We start from the raw sequence: 21,804 nt of genomic DNA on the forward strand, positions 1-21,804 counted from the left end.
ACTCTCTATTAGTGCAAGTTTAACAGGGAAGCTTGAAAAGTAGTTGCATAGCTGCCAACACAAACATCTGGGGAAACTTCTAAATGCTGCAGTTGGAAAGCATGTACTGTAGGGAACTGGGCATCTGGATCCTGCCACTGCCCAGTTTAGTCCATGTGGTTTAAGGTGCTGACACCACAGCTGGAGGGAACCCAAACCAACTATCATAGGTAGTAACATCAGCAAGTGCAGGAGGTAACACAGACACAGTCTTCAAGCCATACATATGCTGTGTAGGTCAGGATCTACTGACTTAGAATCCAAGTTCTGCATGGATAAGCTCACCGGGAGTGTTTGGATATGAATTTACAGCATGAATTTATGACAGTTTGCAAATATAATTAATTTCTAATGGCTCAGCCAAACAAAATACATATTCCTTAAAGGTCCACACACACACATACACAAAAATACACTGAAGGCTGTTGAGGCTATAGCTAAAGGTTACTAAAATATGAAAATTCAAAGACAGCTCCGGTGTCCAAGTGCAATGGGACATGTTGATGAGGTGCTAAGGAGATATGCTGCAGCACATTGGAAATTAAGGCAGCACTCCAATACCCAGCTGAAATGGAATATGTTAAGGAGATGTTAATTAAGATTTCCTGCTATGTGCTGGAAGTCTCCCCCAACTGGTGAACTTCCAATATTTTGTTTCTTACTAGAACAGCATCAGTGATAGGCCCAGTCTCCTGGTGATTAATGCTCTGCTATGCAGAAACGATAGCTTTTGTTCCAGTCTCCTTCCCCTCAAATCGGCCTGGGCTGTAAATCAGGCTCAATCTTAAAAAAATCCTTGCATTTCTCAACGGTAACCCCTTTTTACAAATTCGAGAGGAGCAGTTGCAGGCTCTGAAGGGCATTCAGTCCAAATGTTGGTGATTTACAAGAAAACTATCCAGAGTAGGCGAATACCGGGTGTCCATAAGGAACTCATGAAAAAAGAGATATTCTCACTTGCAGTTTGTAGTGGCTGACAGACGTGAGTACCACCCACTAGCCATTACCAATGACTGAGGACTTACTAACCGACTGATCCATGGCAAAAGTGTTCACTGTGTTGCATTGTCAAGAATGGGTTCTGGCACATTGAGCTGGATAAGCCATTCAGCCACCTGACTGCCCCGCCACATGTTTTGGCAGGTACCACTGGGTATAAATGACTATGGGTATCAGTCCAGTCCCAGAAGTGTTCCAGTGTAGACCAACCAGGTACTAGAGGGACTCCCAGGCATCAAGATGGTAGCTGACGACATTTATTGTAGGAGAAGGAGATGTCACAGAAGAGGCAATCCAGGACCGTGATATCAAGGTGTGATAACTTCTGAACAGGTGCTGGGAACATTAGGCTAAATGCAGACAAACTCAAGTGAAGAGAACTAAAGTCCTCTACATCAGAGATGCAAAGGACTCCTACCCTTGTGATGATTTTGCCCTTCCTTTACCAAACACCTTTTTTTGTTCTTTTTTGTTTCTAAAGGAGTTATAAATTAAGATGATTTTTCCTTTTTAATTTTTTGTGACGATACAAGGGGTCAGTGTTTTGTCTTTAAACCCAAAGGTTTTGGAGATAACAGCAGGGCCTGGGGTTACAGCAACTGTTTGTCACAAGTATGCAGTACATTAGTAGCAATGGGTCAAATTACAGGTTCCTTAATCAAACAAAGTTCCCACTAAAGTCAGTGGGAGTTTTGCCTCATTACTGACTACAGAATTTGCAACAATGTGAATTACATATAAAGAAATCTAAATGGGTCTTTTACATAAAGCTGTCTACTTCACCTTTAACTCCTTTTATCATTAACGGGATTTTTATGTACTGATTAGCGGGAGACTAGACCCTGAAGATGTAGGAAGATAAGTAAATCTTCAGCAAAACCATTAGTGCAAACAGTACCTGCAGTTTTCTCTTGACTTTATTTTGAACATTTCCAGGGCTTCAAGGTTTTATTATTTTTACAGAGATAAGGAATAAAGTATACCGACGAACCCAGTACTGTAAACTTCTCCCTGCATCCCCTTCATTTGTGCTCTTTTCCCTGAACACAAATGTATGGAACATCCAATGCACCTACAGTGATTTTCAGGATTTACAAATAGCTACTAGGGTTGTCAATTAATCACAGTTAACTCACGCGATTAACTCAAAAAATTAATCGCACTTATAACAATAGAATACCAATTGAAAATTATTAAATATTTTAGATGTTTTTCTATATTTTCAATATTGATTTCAATTACAACACAGAATACAAAGTGCTCAGTGCTCACTTTATATTATTTTTTATTACAAATATATGCACTGTAAAAATGATAAACAAAAGAAATAGTATTTTTCAATTCACCTCATACAAGTACTGAAGTGCAATCACTTTATCATGAAAGTGTAACTTACAAATGCAGATTTTTTTTTTGGTTACATAACTGCACTCAAAAACAAAACAGAGTAAAACTTTACAGCCAACAAGTCCACTCTGTCCCACTTCTTATTCTGCCAATTGCTAAGACAAACAAGTTTGTTTACATTGACGGGAGATACTGCTGCCTGCTTCTTATTTACAATGTCACCTGAAAGTAAGAACAGGCATTCGCATGGCACTTTTGTAGCCGGCATTACAATGTATTTACATGCCAGATATACTTAACATTCATATGCACCTTCATGCTTCAGCCACCATTCTAGAGAACATGCTTCCATTCTGTTGATGCTCATTACAAAAATAATGCATCAATTACATTTGTGACTTTACTCTCTCGGGGAGAATTGTATGTCTTCTGCTCTGTTTTACCCACATTTTGCATATATTTCATGTTATAGCAGTCTTGGATGATGACCCAGCACTTGTTCATTTTAAGAACACTTTCACAGCAGATTTGACAAAACGCAAAGAAGGTACCGACCTGAGATTTCTAAAGGGACATCATTATAATATGATCACTCAGAAATTTAAACAGTTTAAAACTAAAGGGGAAAATGGTTGGGGAAGTAGCATTTGTGTTGAAGTATGGACCTTCCATAAGCAAAATATACAATTTGAATATAATCTAAAGATAGTACCACCATTCTGAAGATACCTCCAGAGGCTCCACATCTATTTCAGAATCCAGGTCAAAATTGCCCTTTTTGATTTTAAATGCTCCTATGTACTTATTCCAGTTTACCACACAGAATTTCTTTCTCCCCACATCTCTTCCTGAGCCCTCTTCTAGGCTAGCACATCTATCTATTCTAACAAGCTCTGTTGCTGTTGGCACAAGAGGCTTCTCATCTGCAGCTCCTGCTACCTGGAACAGACTTCCCAGATAATATCTCTCTCTGCCACAGAAGTTATGTATTTCTTTTTCAAATGTCATATGAAAATCAACATCCCCCACCCCAGTCTGTACCTCTCCCTCTACTATGCCTGGTCTACATTACAAAGTTTTACCAGCAAAACTTGCCTTCTGTCCACATAGCCTTGCCCACGTCCACACACAATTTTGAGTCTGCCAACAAAACCCTGAAGTTTTGCTGGTGAATTTAAACCAGTTCCCTGAACAACATACGTCCTCTACTGGCACAGTTCTACTGGCACAATGGCTGTGTGAATGCAGAAATACCTGTACTGGTACAACCAGTCCTCCAGCAACAAGCCCAGAATGCACCTGTCCCTGTGGCAGTGACCGCTCTGGTTGAATATTTAACTCTGCTGCCAGGGGTCCCAGTGACTCGAAGCCTCTTTTCCTGCTAGCTCACCTTTGCATGCACGCCTGTACAGGTATGGCTCCAGGTAAAACTCCAGCTTAACCTCATGCTGCTGTCTGGTCCAGGAAAGAGGTCCTGGATTTCCTTAGTCTGTGGGGGGAAGGAGCTGTGCCGGTAGGTTTATGGAATTCCTGCAGGAATAAAGATGTACATTCCAATATTTCAAAGGCAATGCAGAAGCTGGGGTACGACAAGTATGAATGCCACTGCCAGGAAAAGAAGAAGGAGCTGCAGGATATTTACCAGAGGACAAAGGCAGGCAACAAAATCTTGTGCTGCCCCCAAAAGATGCCACTATTGTGTAGAGCTCAATGCCATACTGCGCAGGGATCCCTCACCTAACCCATCATGGACAGTGGATACCTCACAACCTCCAGAGGTGGGGAGGGCCCAGAACTGCAGAATGAGGAGGAGCTCATTGAGAAAGGGGAAGTAGATGATGCAGGTCTGAGTGAGAACCAGGAGAAATTTAAAAGTAGCTGAAAATATAACAGGATGGACCAGAGGGAACTGTGTGGATTTTTAAAAATGGTGCAAAAACAAGTAGATTATAGGCTGAAACAGCAGGAACTGTGGGAATTTGACCTCAGATTCCCACAGTTCCCTGAAAGGAGTGCTATTATCTGACAACACAGCACAAAAATATCCCACAAAATAATGTGCCAGAGGGTGGCATGGGGTGGACACAGATGCCTGCCCAGTGCTACACATCTTTTACAATGTAACCTGATGCTGCGAGGACACACTGTATCAGCAGAGGCAGCTAAATGTATACATACTCTGCTGAAAAAGCTATGTTGATAGCAGTATGCCAACAGAACGTTGCCCGTAAAACTTTCCAGTGTAGACAAGTCCCTATTCTCTAACTGCATTACAAATTGCGTAATATAATTATACTTAATACAGTTACAGCATTATATATCATCTATTATTTAATTCTGTAACTATTATATGATTTTCATTATATTATTCATTCTGTAACCCATTTTGTTATACATTCATATCGACAATTTTATTACAGGCAGTGCTGTTTTTAAAGTTGCCCAGTGCTTCACGTTATTGTGAACCTGTTTTCAGCTGTTCATAGTGACACGGTACCCCACATAAGGCTTTCTGGAAATATGCTTATGAATGTATATATGACATAACTAGAATATGTTTTATGCTACATATGCCATGTAACATATTTCTGTAAAGGTTATGATAACTGAATCTATTAATCCTATTTGTATGCATGTATCATTTTTGTAGTCAAAGTTATGAATATTGGCTGTGTACTGGCTTGATTTTTAAGTAACCTTTGTAAAACATTTGGTCAGCTTCTTGAGAAAGAAATGTGCAAATCAAGAAGCACTTAAGGGACAAAAGGTCTTGGAATGCTCCAATCCACATAAGAAGTCTACTTGAGAACATTCAAGGTAGCATGTGACCCATGGCTGCTACCTGTAAAAAACTGAGTCATGCATGGACATGTGACTTGCCCATGTGACTCTAAAACTCCATCTTCGAGCTGGACTTTGCATAGGAGAGAGGAGGGGGTCTCCACCCACAAGAGAAAGTCTATTTAAACCCCTGGGAGACCCCTCCATTTTGTCTTCAGCTGGCTAAGGAGATAGCCTCTCCACCCCCAGGGATACCTGAAAGAAACTGGAACAAAGGACAGTAATTACAAGGGATGTGAGGTTTCAGAGTAGCAGCCGTGTTAGTCTGCATTCGCAAAAAGAAAAGGAGTACTTGTGGAACCTTAGAGACTAACAAATTGTGAGTGTGATGTGATGTGCTTGCTGGACCCAGACTAGAAGGAGGTTAGTCTGTAAAAGAGGCTTACTGGAACATCTCTGAGGTGAGATTTTATCTGCATTCAGCTTCTTACTGTATCAGCATGGATTTGGGGGGTTTATTTTGTTTTGCTTGGTAATTCACTTTGTTCTGTCTGTTACTACTTGGAACCACTTAAATCTTACTTGCTGTATTTAATAAAATCACTTTTTACTTATTAATTAATCCAGAGTATGTATTAATACCTGGGGGGGGGGGCAAACAGCTGTGCATATCTCTCTATCAGTGTTATAGAGGGCGAACAATTTATAACAGATTTATTTGGGGTTTGGACCCCATTGGGAGTTGGGTATCTGAATGTTAAAGACAGGCACACTTCTGTAAGCTGCTCTCAGTTAAGCTTGCAGTTTGTGGGACGTGGTTCAGACCTGGGTCTGTGTTTGTGGCCAGCAAGCGTGTCTGGCACAGCCAGGCATGGTTCTGGAGTCCCATGCTGGCAAGGAAGGCAGGGGCAGAAGTAGTCTTGGCACATCAGGTGGCAGCCCTAAGCGGGTTTCTGTGATCCAACCCATCACACATAGCTTTGCCAAATTTTAACCATTTGGGCTGAAATTTTCCATGCTGGATGGCTGACTCAAGCTGAGTATTTTTAAAATATTTTAGCCAAATCAGTTCAGATGTTTCTAAGAATGAGGGTAAGAAAAATATATTTTACCCATGTTCAACATTCTGAAGACCTTTTCTTTGAAATGCTCTAGCACCCTCATGCTTTGGAGCAGGGACTTGAAATTTGGCAAGGGATGGCCTGGGTGTCAGAGATTTGCCTTCTGCTGACCCCATGAAAATTAACCCAAATTTGGCCAAATTATAAGCCTTTGAAAAATTGCAGTTAACATACTCAGTAGACACTTGCTAGAGCTAAACAGCTACAGTCTCCAAAGATGCCATCCTAATGGAGCATAGTTGAGCCTGTCACAGTTCCTAGTGCTGAGGAGATTGCACATGCTCCAACCCCACATAGTGACTGAATGTGCTCAGAGCCAAGCTATTTGGGCTCAGAAGTCTTTCCCTGTAATTTCTGCTCCCAGCTGCTCCTGGCTGGGGTGGGACTGGGCACTGGAACTAAAAACCGGGAACCTGTCTCTTTGCGCTCCCAGTGACCTCCCTGCTGGCATTCAGGCAGTGTGGAGGAGGAAGCTGTCCGATTTCAGTGCAGAAGGGACAAAAACTGGACCAGGGGAAGGGGGCCAGAGCCAGTGGAGGAGAAAGTGGAGTCATCTGGGAGAGAAATGGGACCATCTGACCAAGGAATCTAGTGAGACTGGGACTGGAGATTGGAGGGAATAGGAACTCTGACTGGCAGTAGGCAGGGAGAGCAGAGAAAGCCAGTAAAGGAAGTGGGGGCAGGGACTGGAAGCCCATTGGCTGGGAGGGGAGGGGGCACAGGTTGGAGGAGGAGCAGGAGGTGACTTGAACTGGCTGGACAAAGAGACAGTGACAGCCAAGGACAGGCCTGGACAGGGAGAGAGATTAGATGAGGAACCCAGTACCGGAGCCAGGTTCTGAGCAGTGGCAGAGCTGGGAGAGACGGGGACGGTCAATGGATCATTGGTGGTGCCACCTTCAGTTATACCTATTGCCATGAAAAGGCACCACACATACCCCTGAAAGCTGCTGGGGAGACAGTCTCGCCCCCCTGCCATTTTGCTCAGCCACTGGAATCCAGGGAGGGAAACTGGGAGCCAGTAGAGTGGGGAAGGAAGACACAAATCAGATGAGGAGTTGCCTGGGAGGGGATAGGATGAGAAGCCTGAGAAGTGAAGACCAGGTCTGGGTAGGCAAGGAGAATGGGACTGAGACACGGAGCTAGAGGTAGGGAGGAGACCGGACTGGGACAGGGACAGGTTGGTGAGGATGAGGTCAAGCTTGGGGAAGACAGGAAGAAGTGTCTGTGCTCACTAGATCACACTCCCCTCCAGAATGTAGAATGATACCCACAATTCCTGAGTCTCACCATTCCTTTGCTGTCAGCAAATATCTGTGAACCACTCTGGTGAAGTGCTTGTCTCAACCCCCCTCTTGTGCTGGTTCACATAGAGGATAACAATCTATTACTGCTATCCATTACCATTAGCTCAAGTGGCAGAGGTCTGTGTGATTGATTCAAAGGTTCCAGTCTTGCTGATGAACCATGGTGGTGTTAATACGATGCCATATAATTGAATTTGTTTTTTAGTTTGCTTTTTAGAACCTAGGAAATTACATTTTTTTTTAAAAAACTATGTTAAAAGAACATGAAGGTTGTCAAGTAAAGTACTTTCGAGTTTTTGACTTTGCAATCTTAATAATAACATTGTTTTAATATATACAGTAGAATCCCATTTAACCAAGCCTCCATTATCCGGCTCTCCTTATTAACCAAACCACTGGCCACCTGGGTTTGACGGTGGTGGGGCTCAGGCTTTGAGCCCCACATGGCTGGGGCTTTGGCTGTGAGCCTTGGCCAGCTGGCACACTTGCTGTCAGCCCTGGACAGCCCAGGCTCCTTCTGTCAGTGCAACAGCCCAAGGCCCGGCCACCTCAGGCTCACAGCTCAAGGCCAACCACCCATTCTCCGGTTTATCCAGATTTTTGGTTATTCGATCTGGCCCTGGTCCCAGTTAGATCGAATAATCGGGGTTCCACTGTATGCACATTCAGAAATTACATTAAAAATGTTACTTAGGTTACAAAGTCAAGCACATGAAACTTAGGAAATCCCACAGTTTAAGTTACTCTTTGAACTTTAATTTGCCACCCTTGTGCACATGCCTTATTCTGCAGTTTTTAATTACATGATCACATAGGATTTTTCCCACAGGACCCCCCCCCCACCCCCGACATTCAGTGCACAGGGTGGATGGTGCCCAGGGAGTGAGGTAGCTGTCAGGGTGGATAAAAATCAATTATTTTAAGAAAATTTAAAAATCGGATTTTTTTTATTTAAATCGGATTTTTTGATAGAATGCTTTTTGAGGAAAAAACCTATCTAAAGATAGTTTTAATTAAGATACATTATAGCTGAAATATATCTCATCATGGAATAGGGATTATAAATTCTAATTCTATAGTATGAGACAATATATTAATGTAATGTTTAAGAAAAGTTTTGTAAATGAGTTCCAATAGTTCATGGATTAGGGACCCAATTTTATGGGGTTCCAGGGGCTAATCTTTCTATCTACCCAATGGGACTCAGTGCTCAGTCTAGAAGATACCACCAGAAATGCTTAGTTTTGCCGTTCTCAAACTGTGGATTTGTGTCTCCAGAGATAACATGCTTGTTAACAGCAAAAATGTTTGTAAATAAATAAAATAAATAATATATAGAGGTGAGAAATAACAGACTTCAACCTTATTGTCCCTCTGCAAATTTGTGTACACAGAGTCAATTCCTTACCTCTCTCTAAAAGTGCAAAGTTTCAAAAAGTTCAATGACTAGAAGATTGTTGGGGGCGGAATAGATCCGGTCAAGGAGAAGTCTGTAGATAAATGTGAGAAGGGAGGGACAGGCAGTAGAAACAAAAGTGAAACTGTTTGAGCAGCATATTCCAGAAGTCTTGAGGTCTTTCTGAGTGTAGCCTTCATTGATTTGAGATCTACCATAGCATTCTCTCACTAGAAGGGAAAACCTATAATGGCAGCAGACTGTAAAAGAGACCCAGTTTGGGAATAAGAACCATTCAAGAAATATATGTTTGCTGATGATGTTTTAAAGAAAGTCACACCAGCAAACTGCTGGATGTCACTTAAGCACTTGGATTCAGAGAGTGTTGAAGTGATAATCTCCCTTTTAACAGCAGTAACTTCTTCTGCTGGTGTAGAAAGAATATTTTCTTCCTTTGGACTAATTCATTCCAAACTGAGAAATCGTTTGGGACCTGAAAAAGCAGGAAAGCTTGTTTTTCTTTTCCAGATTATGAACAAACAGGAAAATGAAGGTGAAGACGACTGAGTTAGCTGCAGAAGCCAATATTTTAAGATTCTCATGCTGACCTGGCTGACGTAGTGGATTTAATTTTTTTTTTAATATTTCATTTAACTATTTTAGTTAAAAACAATTTTAACAAAAACAAACCTGATTTTAAAAAACTTGAATGTTTAACTAAATTCAAAAATTCATGTGCTTGTTTTGTTAAAATATTATATGTTTGCTGTTGAATAAAAAAATCCAGAATACATAATGTTGTTGTTTTAGTTAAATAAAACAATTTAAATGTCTGTCTGGTGATGTTCTCCTCCTAATACAGCATGGCAAGAAGATCCTCCAAATATTAATGATTAACCTGTTGAATTAGAGATAGTTCACCTCCCAATGACTTCATAAATATCTGCTTCAATTACCTTTGGTAAATGAAATAACCAAACAACCATTCATTTTCTGATATAGCTGTAACACTAATTTGAAAAGTTTTTAAAGTGATTCATTTTGAAAATGTATAAAGTGTACCTTCTAAAAATGAAACCTACATCTATCTCTGAGTTGTGAAGAATATGTATTAAGGTTATAACAACCAACAAGAATGCACTTTTATGTAGAAATCCATGATCAAATTGAGTCTTCCTGACTAGTGATTTAAATCATGATTTAAATCAAATCCACCCTGGTAGCTGTTCACTATTTTTATCCTCATCACTCAATCACGGGCCACCGCCATACTTATTTCACACTATGGGATGAATACACAATTATTCTTTTCTTGATGGGCTTTTCTAGGGCACTTATCACCATAGTATCAGTGTGCCTCATAAACTTAAATGAATTTATCTCCTACTAGACTTAAATGAATGAGAGCAGCAGCGTCCTATTTTACAGCTGGGAAAGGTGAGACAGAGACTTGCCTGAGGCCACAGTGACTTAATGACAAAGCCAGGATAAGGATTTGAACTGCCTGACTCCACACCCAGACCATGCTGCATTACTGCCAGTGATGCTGAACATTCACAGCACCTACTGACTTCTGTTGAAGCTGTGAGTGCTCAGAAGTTCGGAATATCAGATCCAAGGTGTCTCAAGCTGGCAACTCAAACAGTGAGAAACACTACATTTTATTTAAAATCTTATTTGTAAATTTACTTCTGACTTTGTACAATGGAAGGGACCATATGATTGCAAGAATGCCACTTTAGTATCTGACCTTCAGAATTCTGTGATGAGCAAACTGATTAGGCTTCTTTTTACCAGTATCTAGATTTACAATATATCAAGCCACAGTATTATATACCCATTCATTGTGTGTCTAATACAAAATGCAGAAAGATTAAACATACTTTTTTCTTTTTTGTACAGACATCATACATACAATTGGATACAAACGTAATTGCCAGTCAGCAAACTAGACATATATTTGTACTCTATCTTACAGGCAAGCCCACTTTCCCCAGGCAGGCACACTCACAAGCAGTCTGGCTGGCACAATCTCTGACAGGCATGTACAAATCCCATCTTTCTTGCTCCAAGTGCATATTTCAGTTGTAAGAAGTTAATCAAAAGGTAACATCCAACTGCAAACACACACAAAAATGAGTGTAGAAAAAGAATTTTTAGTTTAACTATTGTAGCACAGGATTTCCTCGCTATAAAAAGTTCAAGAAAGGGAAAGCAGGGCCATCAAAACACCACAACGAATTTTCTCCTATTTATCCAAAAGCATAAACAGTCAAGTGAGCTGTGTTACATGGAATGTGTTGCAAATCTTCGTCTTAACCTAGTTATGTTATCACCATGCTGTGACACTGACCAGGTGTGCCATTTTACAATTGCCAGTAAAATGACAGAAGCATTTTCTTCTCAGCTTCCTATCTTAGGCAGCCTATAGTTTTATTCCAAAGGTACATTATCTCTGTTTTTATGCATAATAGCCAGGAATAACAAGCACAAAGACTCCATATCAACTACAGCCAAACAACAGGCTAACTTTAATTCCCCTCAAACTAGCTTCATTTTTCCTGACTACACTGAGAGAATACACAGCCCTATGTGTGAGCTTTTTTCATTTGAAAATTTAAACAAAACCTTAGTTGAGTTCATTAGTTCCAAAATGATTTTGCATTTAATACTATTCCCTTCCATTTGTACGTGTAATAAGTTTTTAGTGAACACAAAGTGGGTGGGAAGGAGAAGTAAATATGAAAACTGTAGAAGCTACATGCATATTTCTATTATTACAGGACTTCAACAGCCTGATATCACGCTCATTGAAGTCAGTGGCAGCTCAGACCCTAAATTTATAAACACAGATGTCTGCTGTTTTAAAAAGTGGCCATTCATATGTACTTTTACCTTAAAAAACTAAACAAAACATTTGAATTGCATGGACACACATAAAAAAGGAAGAAATGAAAAATCAAACATATGCATGATGCCCAGAAGCTATTCAAGAACCAATAAAAGTCTATGGGTGAATGTAGTCAAAGATTTTGATTTGGAAAAAGAGTTTTAAAACACTAAACTAACCAATGCACCACAGTTAGTCCATTGACTGGGATTGCACAGTGTGTAAATCACTGGTGAATATGGCCCAGTATTCCTTACACCAGGCAAATTGTACCATAAAATGTTATAAAAAGTTCTGGTCATTCCACTGTACACCTCAGTATCCTTTTGAGTGTCTTTATGACCACTGCATGCCTGCCTGGTAAATACAGAAATACTCTGGAGTATTAAAAATGTATACATGATTTGATTATTTGTTATGTGGAGACTTGGCCTTTCTCTGGAACAGGTACAGCGCTAGCCACTGCTGAAGGAAAAACACTGAATTAGAGGCAGTTCTTGACTGGAAGGTGCCAGGTGGCCACAGCAATATTCATCCTATGCTCCCCCACAATCTGTTCTCCTCGTCTCCACCCCCATTCAGTCCAGTTGTATGCACATTCACTAACCAACAGTTAATCAGTTTTGCATGCCCCTTTCCAAGCAGTTCTTACCCAGTCTCCCCACCCCAGACAATTCAATTCTGTCTTTTCTTTCCCCAGTTCATCTGCTGTAGCTCCCTCTCAGTCATGTAATCAGTTCTGTCCTTAGCCAATCAATTAATCAGTTGTGTGTCCATCATTCCTTAAGCTCTTGAATTCTGCTCTCCTTTTCATGTCATCAGTGCTCATACATTCCATCTCTTTTTCCTCTCTCCCCCCGTCCCCTGTTGGTTTCAACAATATTTGTCTTGGAGACCTGGCTACTCACCCCAAAATTCCCCTGATTTGGGTTTGAATTAAGGGGAAGTGGAAAACTCCTGGACTGGCTGAGTAAGGATGCAGCCTGGGTTTCATGCCACTGTTTTTTGGGGGCCTGACTGGTGATGGGCTGGGAGAGGTTTCAATGACCCCTGACTCACTCTCTTCTTTCTCTGTTACTTGATTGAGAAAGAAGGGCAGCTATACACTGACTCTTTTCCTGACTCCTTGCTTGACTGCAGGAATCTCTCATCGTCAAGGCAGAAACAGAGGGAGCCATCTAACAGCCGGGCTAATGGAACTTGTGGGACCCTGTCTGCATGGTGCATCAGCACCATTAGGTGATAATACTGTGCATCACTGACAGTCTAACAACAAATGTGACAGCAGCCTGTTGGAGTCACTCCCAAAAAACACATTTATAACCATGCAGAGCGCTGAGGAAGGGGGCTTCCAATCAGCCCCAGGAACCTAACACATTTATGGGCAACTCTCCACAACCCAGTCTACATCACTACACCCAGTTAAAGTGGCTTGATGGTGTAATCCAGGATAGCAAGTCCTATATTAATATTTTAATGAACTGGTTAGTGTATATGTGTAGAAGTGCCCATCACGGATGGAACCAGAACTTTTCATCTGTATGTCCTTGATCCTATATTAACATCTTAACATGTTACGAAGATTCTCTTTCAGTTCAGATGGTAAGGGCCTGTGCTATTTGAACTGCGTATAAGACTCATGTATGTTCCTAGCTTCTGATTTAGTGCAGAGTAGGTATCGTACCTAATGGCAAAGGTGATAAAAAGAGGGAGGTGAATGTGTAACAGTGGATATTATCCATGTGGAGTGAGGTGTATGTACTTCTGAGCAAGACTCTTATGGAGAGTACAAATATGTCCTGTTTGACTTTTGATTAATCTCATACCCTCACCGGTAGAATTTCCCCAGATCATAATTATTCAGTGAATCCACATTAGCCACCATTTTGCTCAGCTTCACACAAAAAGAAAAGCACTCGTGGAAGTTCACACAGTCCACAACTCCCTCTTCTCCCAACAACCACCCAACAACCTTGCCATTAACTTTTTTAAAAAATTGTTTTAATTGTCCCCCATCTCAAAAGAAAAAGTTGCTTTAAAAGTGACAATGAGATATTAGAAAAGTAGCATTCACAGCCTGAGAAAAGTGTGCCAGTTTATTGGAAAACAGTTGTTTTTCTCTGTCAAACCTTGTAAAAAACAAAAGAAGAAGAAGAATTGTTACACATCACATACTGGGTAATATGTCTCTTGAAGAAGGTTCTCCATGTCTCAGAAAATCAGGGATGGAAGAATTGTTATGGTAATGCTCCATCTTCCCCCTCCCACCCCAAATGAAATTGCAAAGTGAATGTGAAGCAAGACTTGTTACCTAAGTGAAGATTTTTCCTGGGCAGTTGGACACATTCTGCTTCCTTTCAGTCAGACTGACTCTTTAAAAAAGAAAGGGATAACACAGTATATGCCCATCTGCACACAATATTAACATACCCACAGTGAAATAGGACACACCCTTTCTATTGCAGAAATAATCCTTTGAGGTTCTAGACTCCTAAACTAGAGAATAAAATAAACTGACAGCTTAGCGTTTGCATCAAGCAAAAGTAGTCCACAAAATACATTTGGGTTTAGAACAGGAGTATGTTTGGTTTATAATCCTTCTCTCTGCACTTAAAGCCCTTCTTTCTCTGTCCCTTCCACACAATTTGGCTATTTCAGTGCAAGAGCCCTCTGCTTTGCAGTTGATGAGCTCTGGAACAATTTTCTTCTACCTCTGTGCCCCATCAGCACTCCATCTCATTCCAACTCTCTGCAGAACACATCTTTTCACCCTTATCTAAACCTCTTAGCTCTGCTCTACCTTAGCTATTGCTTAATATTTAACTAATTATATTCCACATTTCTGTGAAGCATTTTGGAATGCACTGTGTGTGAAATAGTTTATACAATGTATTTTTTTTTAATTCCAGGGTACAAATATTAAAACCTGTGCATATCACCTTTTGGGAAAAAACAAACTGTTAACAGGTAGAACTCTGTACTGAATGAAATACAGCTTGAAAGCTTAACTCAGCAAAGGGGAGGTTTCCCTTAGGATGAACCAACCAGGTTATGTCTATGACATTCTATTGATTTTAACGGAATGCCCCTTTTACAAGGGGCAGGACAAGAGGCCATTCAGCAGTCAATGCTCCAGGGCCCAGCACATAATGCAAAGTAAAGCCTTACTGCCACTGAATGAAACCCCACTTCACTGCCATTGGACATCTGACCTACCATGTGAGCCTTTGCTGACATTTTAAATTGTTATTCCACTGAGATCAAAAAACAACAACAGGATATAGGGAAACAGTTAATTTTTTTTCTTTCCCCTAACTCCCTAGACCAGCTGCCCAAATACATGAATTATTTGTACCCAGCCCCAAGCAAAGTGGACACCTTTTACTAACCTATCCCTAGGAATTCTTGTATTTTATATTATATCACCCACAAATAAGGGGAGGTGTTTTGATAGGACGGTCATGGGATGAGGTGAGATATTAAACAGAGGTACCATATGTGTGCAACAGATCTCTGCATGGCAGCTGCTCAACTTAATTTTAATCATAATGCCAGACAGGCCAACTTCAGTCTACCTGATCCTATTACCAAAGTTTATCTGAAATGTTACTCAGTTGCCATTATCCAGTAGTTTCATGATGCTGAAATAAGACAAGTATCTTCAGCCCAATTTAACTTAGCTCTGGAATAGGATGAAATTGAAGTCCTCCAAGCTTCAAATCTGCTTCATTTGTATCTTTTAATGTTATAAATCAAAATGTATAGTAGACAAGAACACAGCATTCTGTTTATTATAATGGCCATTAAGGGAAATTCCTGTTTGTATAAGATACAGAAACTATCGTTTGACTTTTATTACAAGATGTCCATTGCTGAAAAGGGACGTGTTTTACTGTTAAAGTAAATTATCCGCACACCCACACAACCCATCATCATCATCATCCAGCACTCTGTTTCCAACGGTTCAATCAGAAAGCAGGACAAACAGCAATAGGTCACGATACCAACTCACAAACATCCTTGTTGAAAACCCAATATGAGTTTGAAGCTAAGCGGAAAATGGCTGAAAACATATGAACAGGCACACACTTCTTCCCTGTTTTTAACTTTTTAGAGACGTTTCAAAGCAAGAAGGTTGTTTGCAGAACCGGTGCTAGGCAGAAGCAGACTAAGCAATTGTTTAGGGCCCCAAACAGCTCAAAGGGGGCCCCCTATTCACTTTTTATTATAAGAACTTGCCTGTTTTAGTACTGGGGGTGGGCAAAAATATTCCTGCTTAGGTCCCCCAATGGGCGAGCATCAGCTAGAGAGACAGGGTGGGTCAGCTAATATCTCTTCTTGGTCAAATAAAAGGTATTACCTCACCTGCCTTTTCTCTCAGAGCAAAAGAGTAAGTTTAAGATGTTACCCAGGATCTGTGTTCCAGGAAAGATCTAAAGTCTTTATTTTTACTGCAATTTGTTTTAGACAACTTCAAGAGAATATTTAATCAAAACGACCAGTTCCCCAGAGAATAGCATGACATTTTTAACAGGTCATACATGCCAGCTGTCTCTGTTTAGGAGAAATGGCCCTTATTTCCCCCACTCTATCCATCCAAAAGGTCTCTCATGTGACAGAGTTTCAACTGGGGTAAGAGAACAATATCTCAAGTCTCACCCTCCCAGAGTAAGACTTCATGCTGTCCCAATCAGATCATTAGATTTATTCACATGATATTTTCAGAGGGAAGGCTAAATTTTATTCTAATTCTGTGGATTGCATTCCAGACCTCTGTTTTGTGTTGTGCTCTGCCTTAACAGAGTTCTTTGCTATGACTTCACACTAAGCCAAAAGTAAACACTCCTTCCTTTTTCCATGGACAGCCTATCCCAAAATAGTGGCATTTGCATCAATGGAAACAGGAACAGAAATCTTCCCAGGCATGAGAAAAAAAGTCCTTCAAACACACACAAGTCCCAACGAGCTTCCTAGAAATTAGACACCAAGCTGCACTGCTGTACACCGCCTGAGAGAAGGACCTTATCAATTACACAAAGACACTTAATGAAACAAAGGCATAGCAATCAATAATTAAAGATATTCTGAAAACACCTGTAGTTTAAATTTACCAAACACTTCTACAGCACACACAGATTTACTAACCAAAACACCACATACAGGATTCTCACCGTTTTTTGGAATATTCTTTCTTACAACAGGCCTTGATGAGACAGGTGCTAATATGAATAAAGAGCAATACAGCATTCAAAACTAAAATCCACAGTTCTGTTGTATGGAGTTGATGCATGCCTTATTTTCTCCTTAGCTCCTGACAGACTCTCCAGTCAGTTTTAAACAAGGTCTACAAAAGAGTAAAATTGGACATCTGTGAGGACTTACCAGATTGGAATTGGTGGCATTGGAATCATCTTCTGGAAAGGGGATATAGATAGCTAAGGCCACACAATTGGCAAAAATAGTCAGTAAAATAATTATTTCAAATGGTCTGAGGAATGGAGTTAAGGAAGTTATTCTGAAATGCGTGCACACAAGTAAAAAAAAAAAAAAGATTTATAAGAATTCTGTTTAAAGAAAACATTCCAAGACCCTTATATTCTGAAAAGAAACATATGCCTTTTTAAGTGCTTTTAGGAGGTCCCAGCCAAGATTCTTCCTAATATGTCAAAAGCAGTGTAGGCCAGTCGCGTGCCAGAGTAAACACAGATTTCTTAAATGTTTTTTCTTCTTTTATTTAGATTGAATTTTACTTTATTTTCCCCTCATGTATAGTTGTGCTATTTTTAATAGAAATGCCTATTCAGACTGGACCTCTCTTTTTTTTTTTTTTGTGATACAGTTTCTCTTGTCCATATACAGCTGTCATTTAGGACTATATATTTTAAATATTTTTGACAGCAGTTTAGCATTTCTTAACCCTGTTCCCTCACATTTCAAAGAGACATTCAATGAAGCACTAGGATCTGTAACAAATAGCTTGTGATATATTTTTAACACAGCGTCTCTTTCCTCAGTCTTGATCTCAAAAGGAATTAAGAGTGTGTGTGTGTGTGTTTAACCAGAGGTTGTTTAAAAGGCATGATCAAGGTTGTTAAGGTAAAAAGTGGCCCATCTTAAAGTTTTCATACGGCATCACCTTATCTGAAGGAGTCAAGCCAGGGATTTTTTTTTTTTTTAATAATCTATTTGCTGGAATAGGATTTTTTTTAATTGTCTTTTTGTGTACATTGGCTTCACATGCAAAACAAATGACAGCCTACCCAATATGTCAGGGATACTCTTCAGCCAAGCACACACTATGCCAGGAAACCTATGCAGGGGCATTTCAGCTCCATGGTGTGCGCGCACACACACTTTTTAAAAATTTACTTTTGGGGTGCACAATAAGGCCCAAATCCTGCACAACCACTTATACATATAGAGCCCTATCCAATGTCCATTGAAACCAATGTGAGTCTTTCCACTGAGTTCAGCAGGAATTGGATTGGAGCCACGCTTAACTTTATGCACACATGGACTCATTGATCTTAATAGGACCACTCAGGTGCATAGAGTTACATACATAAGCGTGCAATATCAGGCCTAGAGCTGTGAAAATAACCAATTTTTTGGTTCACTGGCCAAACTGAAAAATCTAACAAAAAATCAAAATTGTTTTAGATTGACCCAAAATGTAAATTGTTCAGTTTTCTCAGAGAAACAAACAGAAAACAAAACAAAACAAAACAATGAAAAAATAATTTATTTCAGGTTGATCAAAACATAATATTTCAATTTCAGGCATTCACCAAGCGGAGAAGCAGGTGGGAATATTTTTGACCCTTTTTACCCAATAGCCAAGTGTACTCACCCCGGATGTGGGGGACCCAGGTTCAAGTCCCTCCTTTGCCTGATGTGGAGCATGGATTTGAACTTGAGTCTCCTACATTGCAGGTGAATGCCCTACTCAGTGGGTGGGTCTCAATCTCTCCTGCTGAACCTTTTCCACTTTATATAAATAGTCACTAGACCAGGGGTGGGCAAACTACAGCCTGCGGGACAGATCCGGCCTGCAAGCCGTTTTAAGCTGGCCTGCGAGCCAGACCACACGGCTCAGACCCGCTCCAGCCAGGGTACTAGGTTGGGGCCGCACCACGCGGGTCGGCCCCGCTCTGGCCGGGGTGCTGGGTCGAGGGCTGGACCACACAGCTCAGTCCGGGGGCCACACCATGCAGCTCCCAGAAGCCATGGCATGGCCACGCTCTGGCTCCTATGCGCTCCAGTGGGAGCTGCAGGGTCGGTGCCTGCGGATGGGGCAGTGTGCAGAGCTGCCTGGCCATGCCCCCGCATAGGAGCAGGAGAAGGGACATGCCACTGCTTCCGGGAGCCACTTGAGGTAAGCACCACTCAGAACCTGAACTCCCTGAACCTCTCCCCATGCCCCAACCCCCTGCCTCAGCCCTGATCCCCGTCCCACTCTCCAAACCCCTCAATCCCAGCCCAGAGCACCCTCCTGCACCCCAAACCTCTCATCCCCAGCCCCACCCCAGAGCCCACACCCCAACCCCAATTTTGTGAGCATTCATGGCCCGCCATACAATTTCTATTCCCCGATGTGGCCCTCGGGCCAAAAAGTTTGCCCCCCCTGCACTACAGCCTGGACATGAACCCAGGTGTTCCCCTCTCTGAGGTGAGTGCCCTACCCACCAAAGTGTAGTCTCACTCTCTGGCTCTGGCCCGATGAATTTACAAAAAGTGGTACACCTTCAACAGGAGACATTGAGAGAGACCCACACCAGGATACCCTATAGTCCAGTGGTTAGGGAACTCACATTCAATGCAGGAAACTCAAGTTCATATCCCTGCTCCATCTCAGGCAGAAGAGGGGCTTGAACCCAAGTCTCCTATATCCTGAGTGAATGCTCTGGGCTTTGGTAAAAGGGGAATATGGGCACCACCTCCAGTTTTGTGAGTGGCACCTAAATCCCCATGTCACTCTAGCCTAAAAATTGTTGGGGGGGGGGCAAAGGGGGCTGAAACTATTCAGTGAATTCAACACACGTTTGTGAATAATTTCTGGTTAACCAAAACTTCATTTTTTGGTGGTGAAATTTTTCTGATGAACTAGTTTATTCCAGCTCTAATCAGCACCCAAATTCTTGTTGGCTGCTGCTTTTTAAGGTCTTTTTCTGAAAGGAACAGTGTCAGTTTAGAAATTAAATACTGGAAACAAACATTTATTTAACTATTGTATGCTACTAATAAGACCTTAGATTATGGAAAGTGAATGAATTTTTAAAATCCAGTTTGTCACCCTTTATGGCCTTTGTTTACTTTTTCTCTCTCTCTTTGGACAATCAATTCTGATCCCAGTTCTGCAAAGACATGGATATGATTCCCAGTGTTTAAAGTTAAATACGTGCCCAAGCCTTTGAAGAATCAAGACCAAAGTTGGTTTAACTTTTATTTATAGCCAGCTTTATTTCTGTGATCTTAATGCTGTAGTGTTTGGGTTTCAAGCACTGTAGACGAATGTTTATTTTGTCTAAAAACCATTTCACTGGAATTTCTTTTTTTAATTGTGGAACATTTATATTGGTGTTAGGTTTTATAAAAGCTTAATATTTCCAAATTTAATTTTTGAGCCAAATGTAAATTGACAGTGTCTAAATGTTGCACTAGAGCAAGGATTGGTGTAAAATCCTGGCCTTCTGAAGACACTGGGAGCACCACTGACTGGGAGCACGCCCACTGAATTTCAATAGGGTCAGGATTTTATCAGATATATAAAAAGTGCACAGTTGGGAACCTTAAGGTACAATAGAATACAACTTTCCAGGTACTCACAGGCCAAGTTTTAGTCCTAACAACCTTGATAGCACCCCTTTAATAACTGTTACTATATCTATTACAATGGGAGCCCTTGTATATATGTGACCAGACACATCTCAGAAGTAAGGCTTTGCAGGTTTGGACTTTTTTTTTTTGTGGGAAGCTGCAAATCACAGCATAGGAAAATAAAAAGGCCATTAATGACATCTGATATTTATTTAACATCCTGTGTGCTTTGACTTTAAGTGTTCAGAACATTAAGCCCAGCCCTTCTAAATAATTTTAAATAATTGGGAATAATCAGAGTGCTGAATAAGATGAAATCTCATCATAACCCTTTGATGATATTGAAATATTTTGTGGTTGTAAACACTAGACTTTCAGGGACAGTTTTTGATAGAAAAAAAATCTTCTATTTACTAGCTTTAAAAAAATAAAATAAACAAAAATCGAGCACCAGCATGTTCAAATTGATTTGATTGCATTGCTTGATCCTCTCCAAATCTCATCAGTGCTCCATCCTGTTTTACAACACAAGTCCCTTCATCCAACACTGATCTTATTCATTTATCAAACTTCAATTCATGCTGTCTACCTGAAGACATGTGGTTACTGAGGTGCCAGTAAGAAAACCAATATTCAGTTTAGACCCCTAAGTCATCCATCCATCATTTTATGCTAAAAGCATTAGTGTTGGGTCAGAAGGGATAACAAGTAGCAAAACCAATCAAAGGGATTAAGAACTAGCATCCCAAAAAGGAAGGAACAGACTGGTAGATGCTTAAGGACATCTATGAACCCTTATTGACAGGGCCATTTTTAACACGTTCTCCATCTGAAAAAGAAGATTTTGTTTCAGCAAGGTCTAAACAGGCTTATAGTGCTGGGTTCTTTCCCATCTTTACATTTTGCCCTCCAAACCTCATTGGGAGCAACATCTAAATAAGCACATCAAATCTTAAAAACCACCAGTCAATTTCCATCATCCTACATGCTGTTGAGTTCTGAGCTATCTTCATCAGAAAGGCTGATCCGAGCCCTGTTTCCCCTCCTACCCCTAACCCTCTTGTCCTGTCCCTGGGATTTATTGAAGATCCCTGCCTACCTAGTGAT

General features: G+C 40.8%; 1 protein-coding gene across 1 annotated transcript in view; it reads right to left on the reverse strand.

Moving 5' to 3' along the window:
* CACNA1C (calcium voltage-gated channel subunit alpha1 C) overlaps positions 1 to 21,804 on the reverse strand; it is a 714,429-nt gene that overhangs the window by 586,930 nt on the left and 105,695 nt on the right. Inside the window, exon 3 of the mRNA XM_074938754.1 lies at positions 17,263 to 17,367. Coding sequence (XP_074794855.1) covers positions 17,263 to 17,367 — 105 coding nt within the window. The remainder of the gene's footprint in view (positions 1 to 17,262; positions 17,368 to 21,804) is intronic.

Source organism: Natator depressus, chromosome 1 (genome assembly GCF_965152275.1).
Source record: "Natator depressus isolate rNatDep1 chromosome 1, rNatDep2.hap1, whole genome shotgun sequence".
Classification (NCBI taxonomy): domain Eukaryota; kingdom Metazoa; phylum Chordata; order Testudines; family Cheloniidae; genus Natator; species Natator depressus.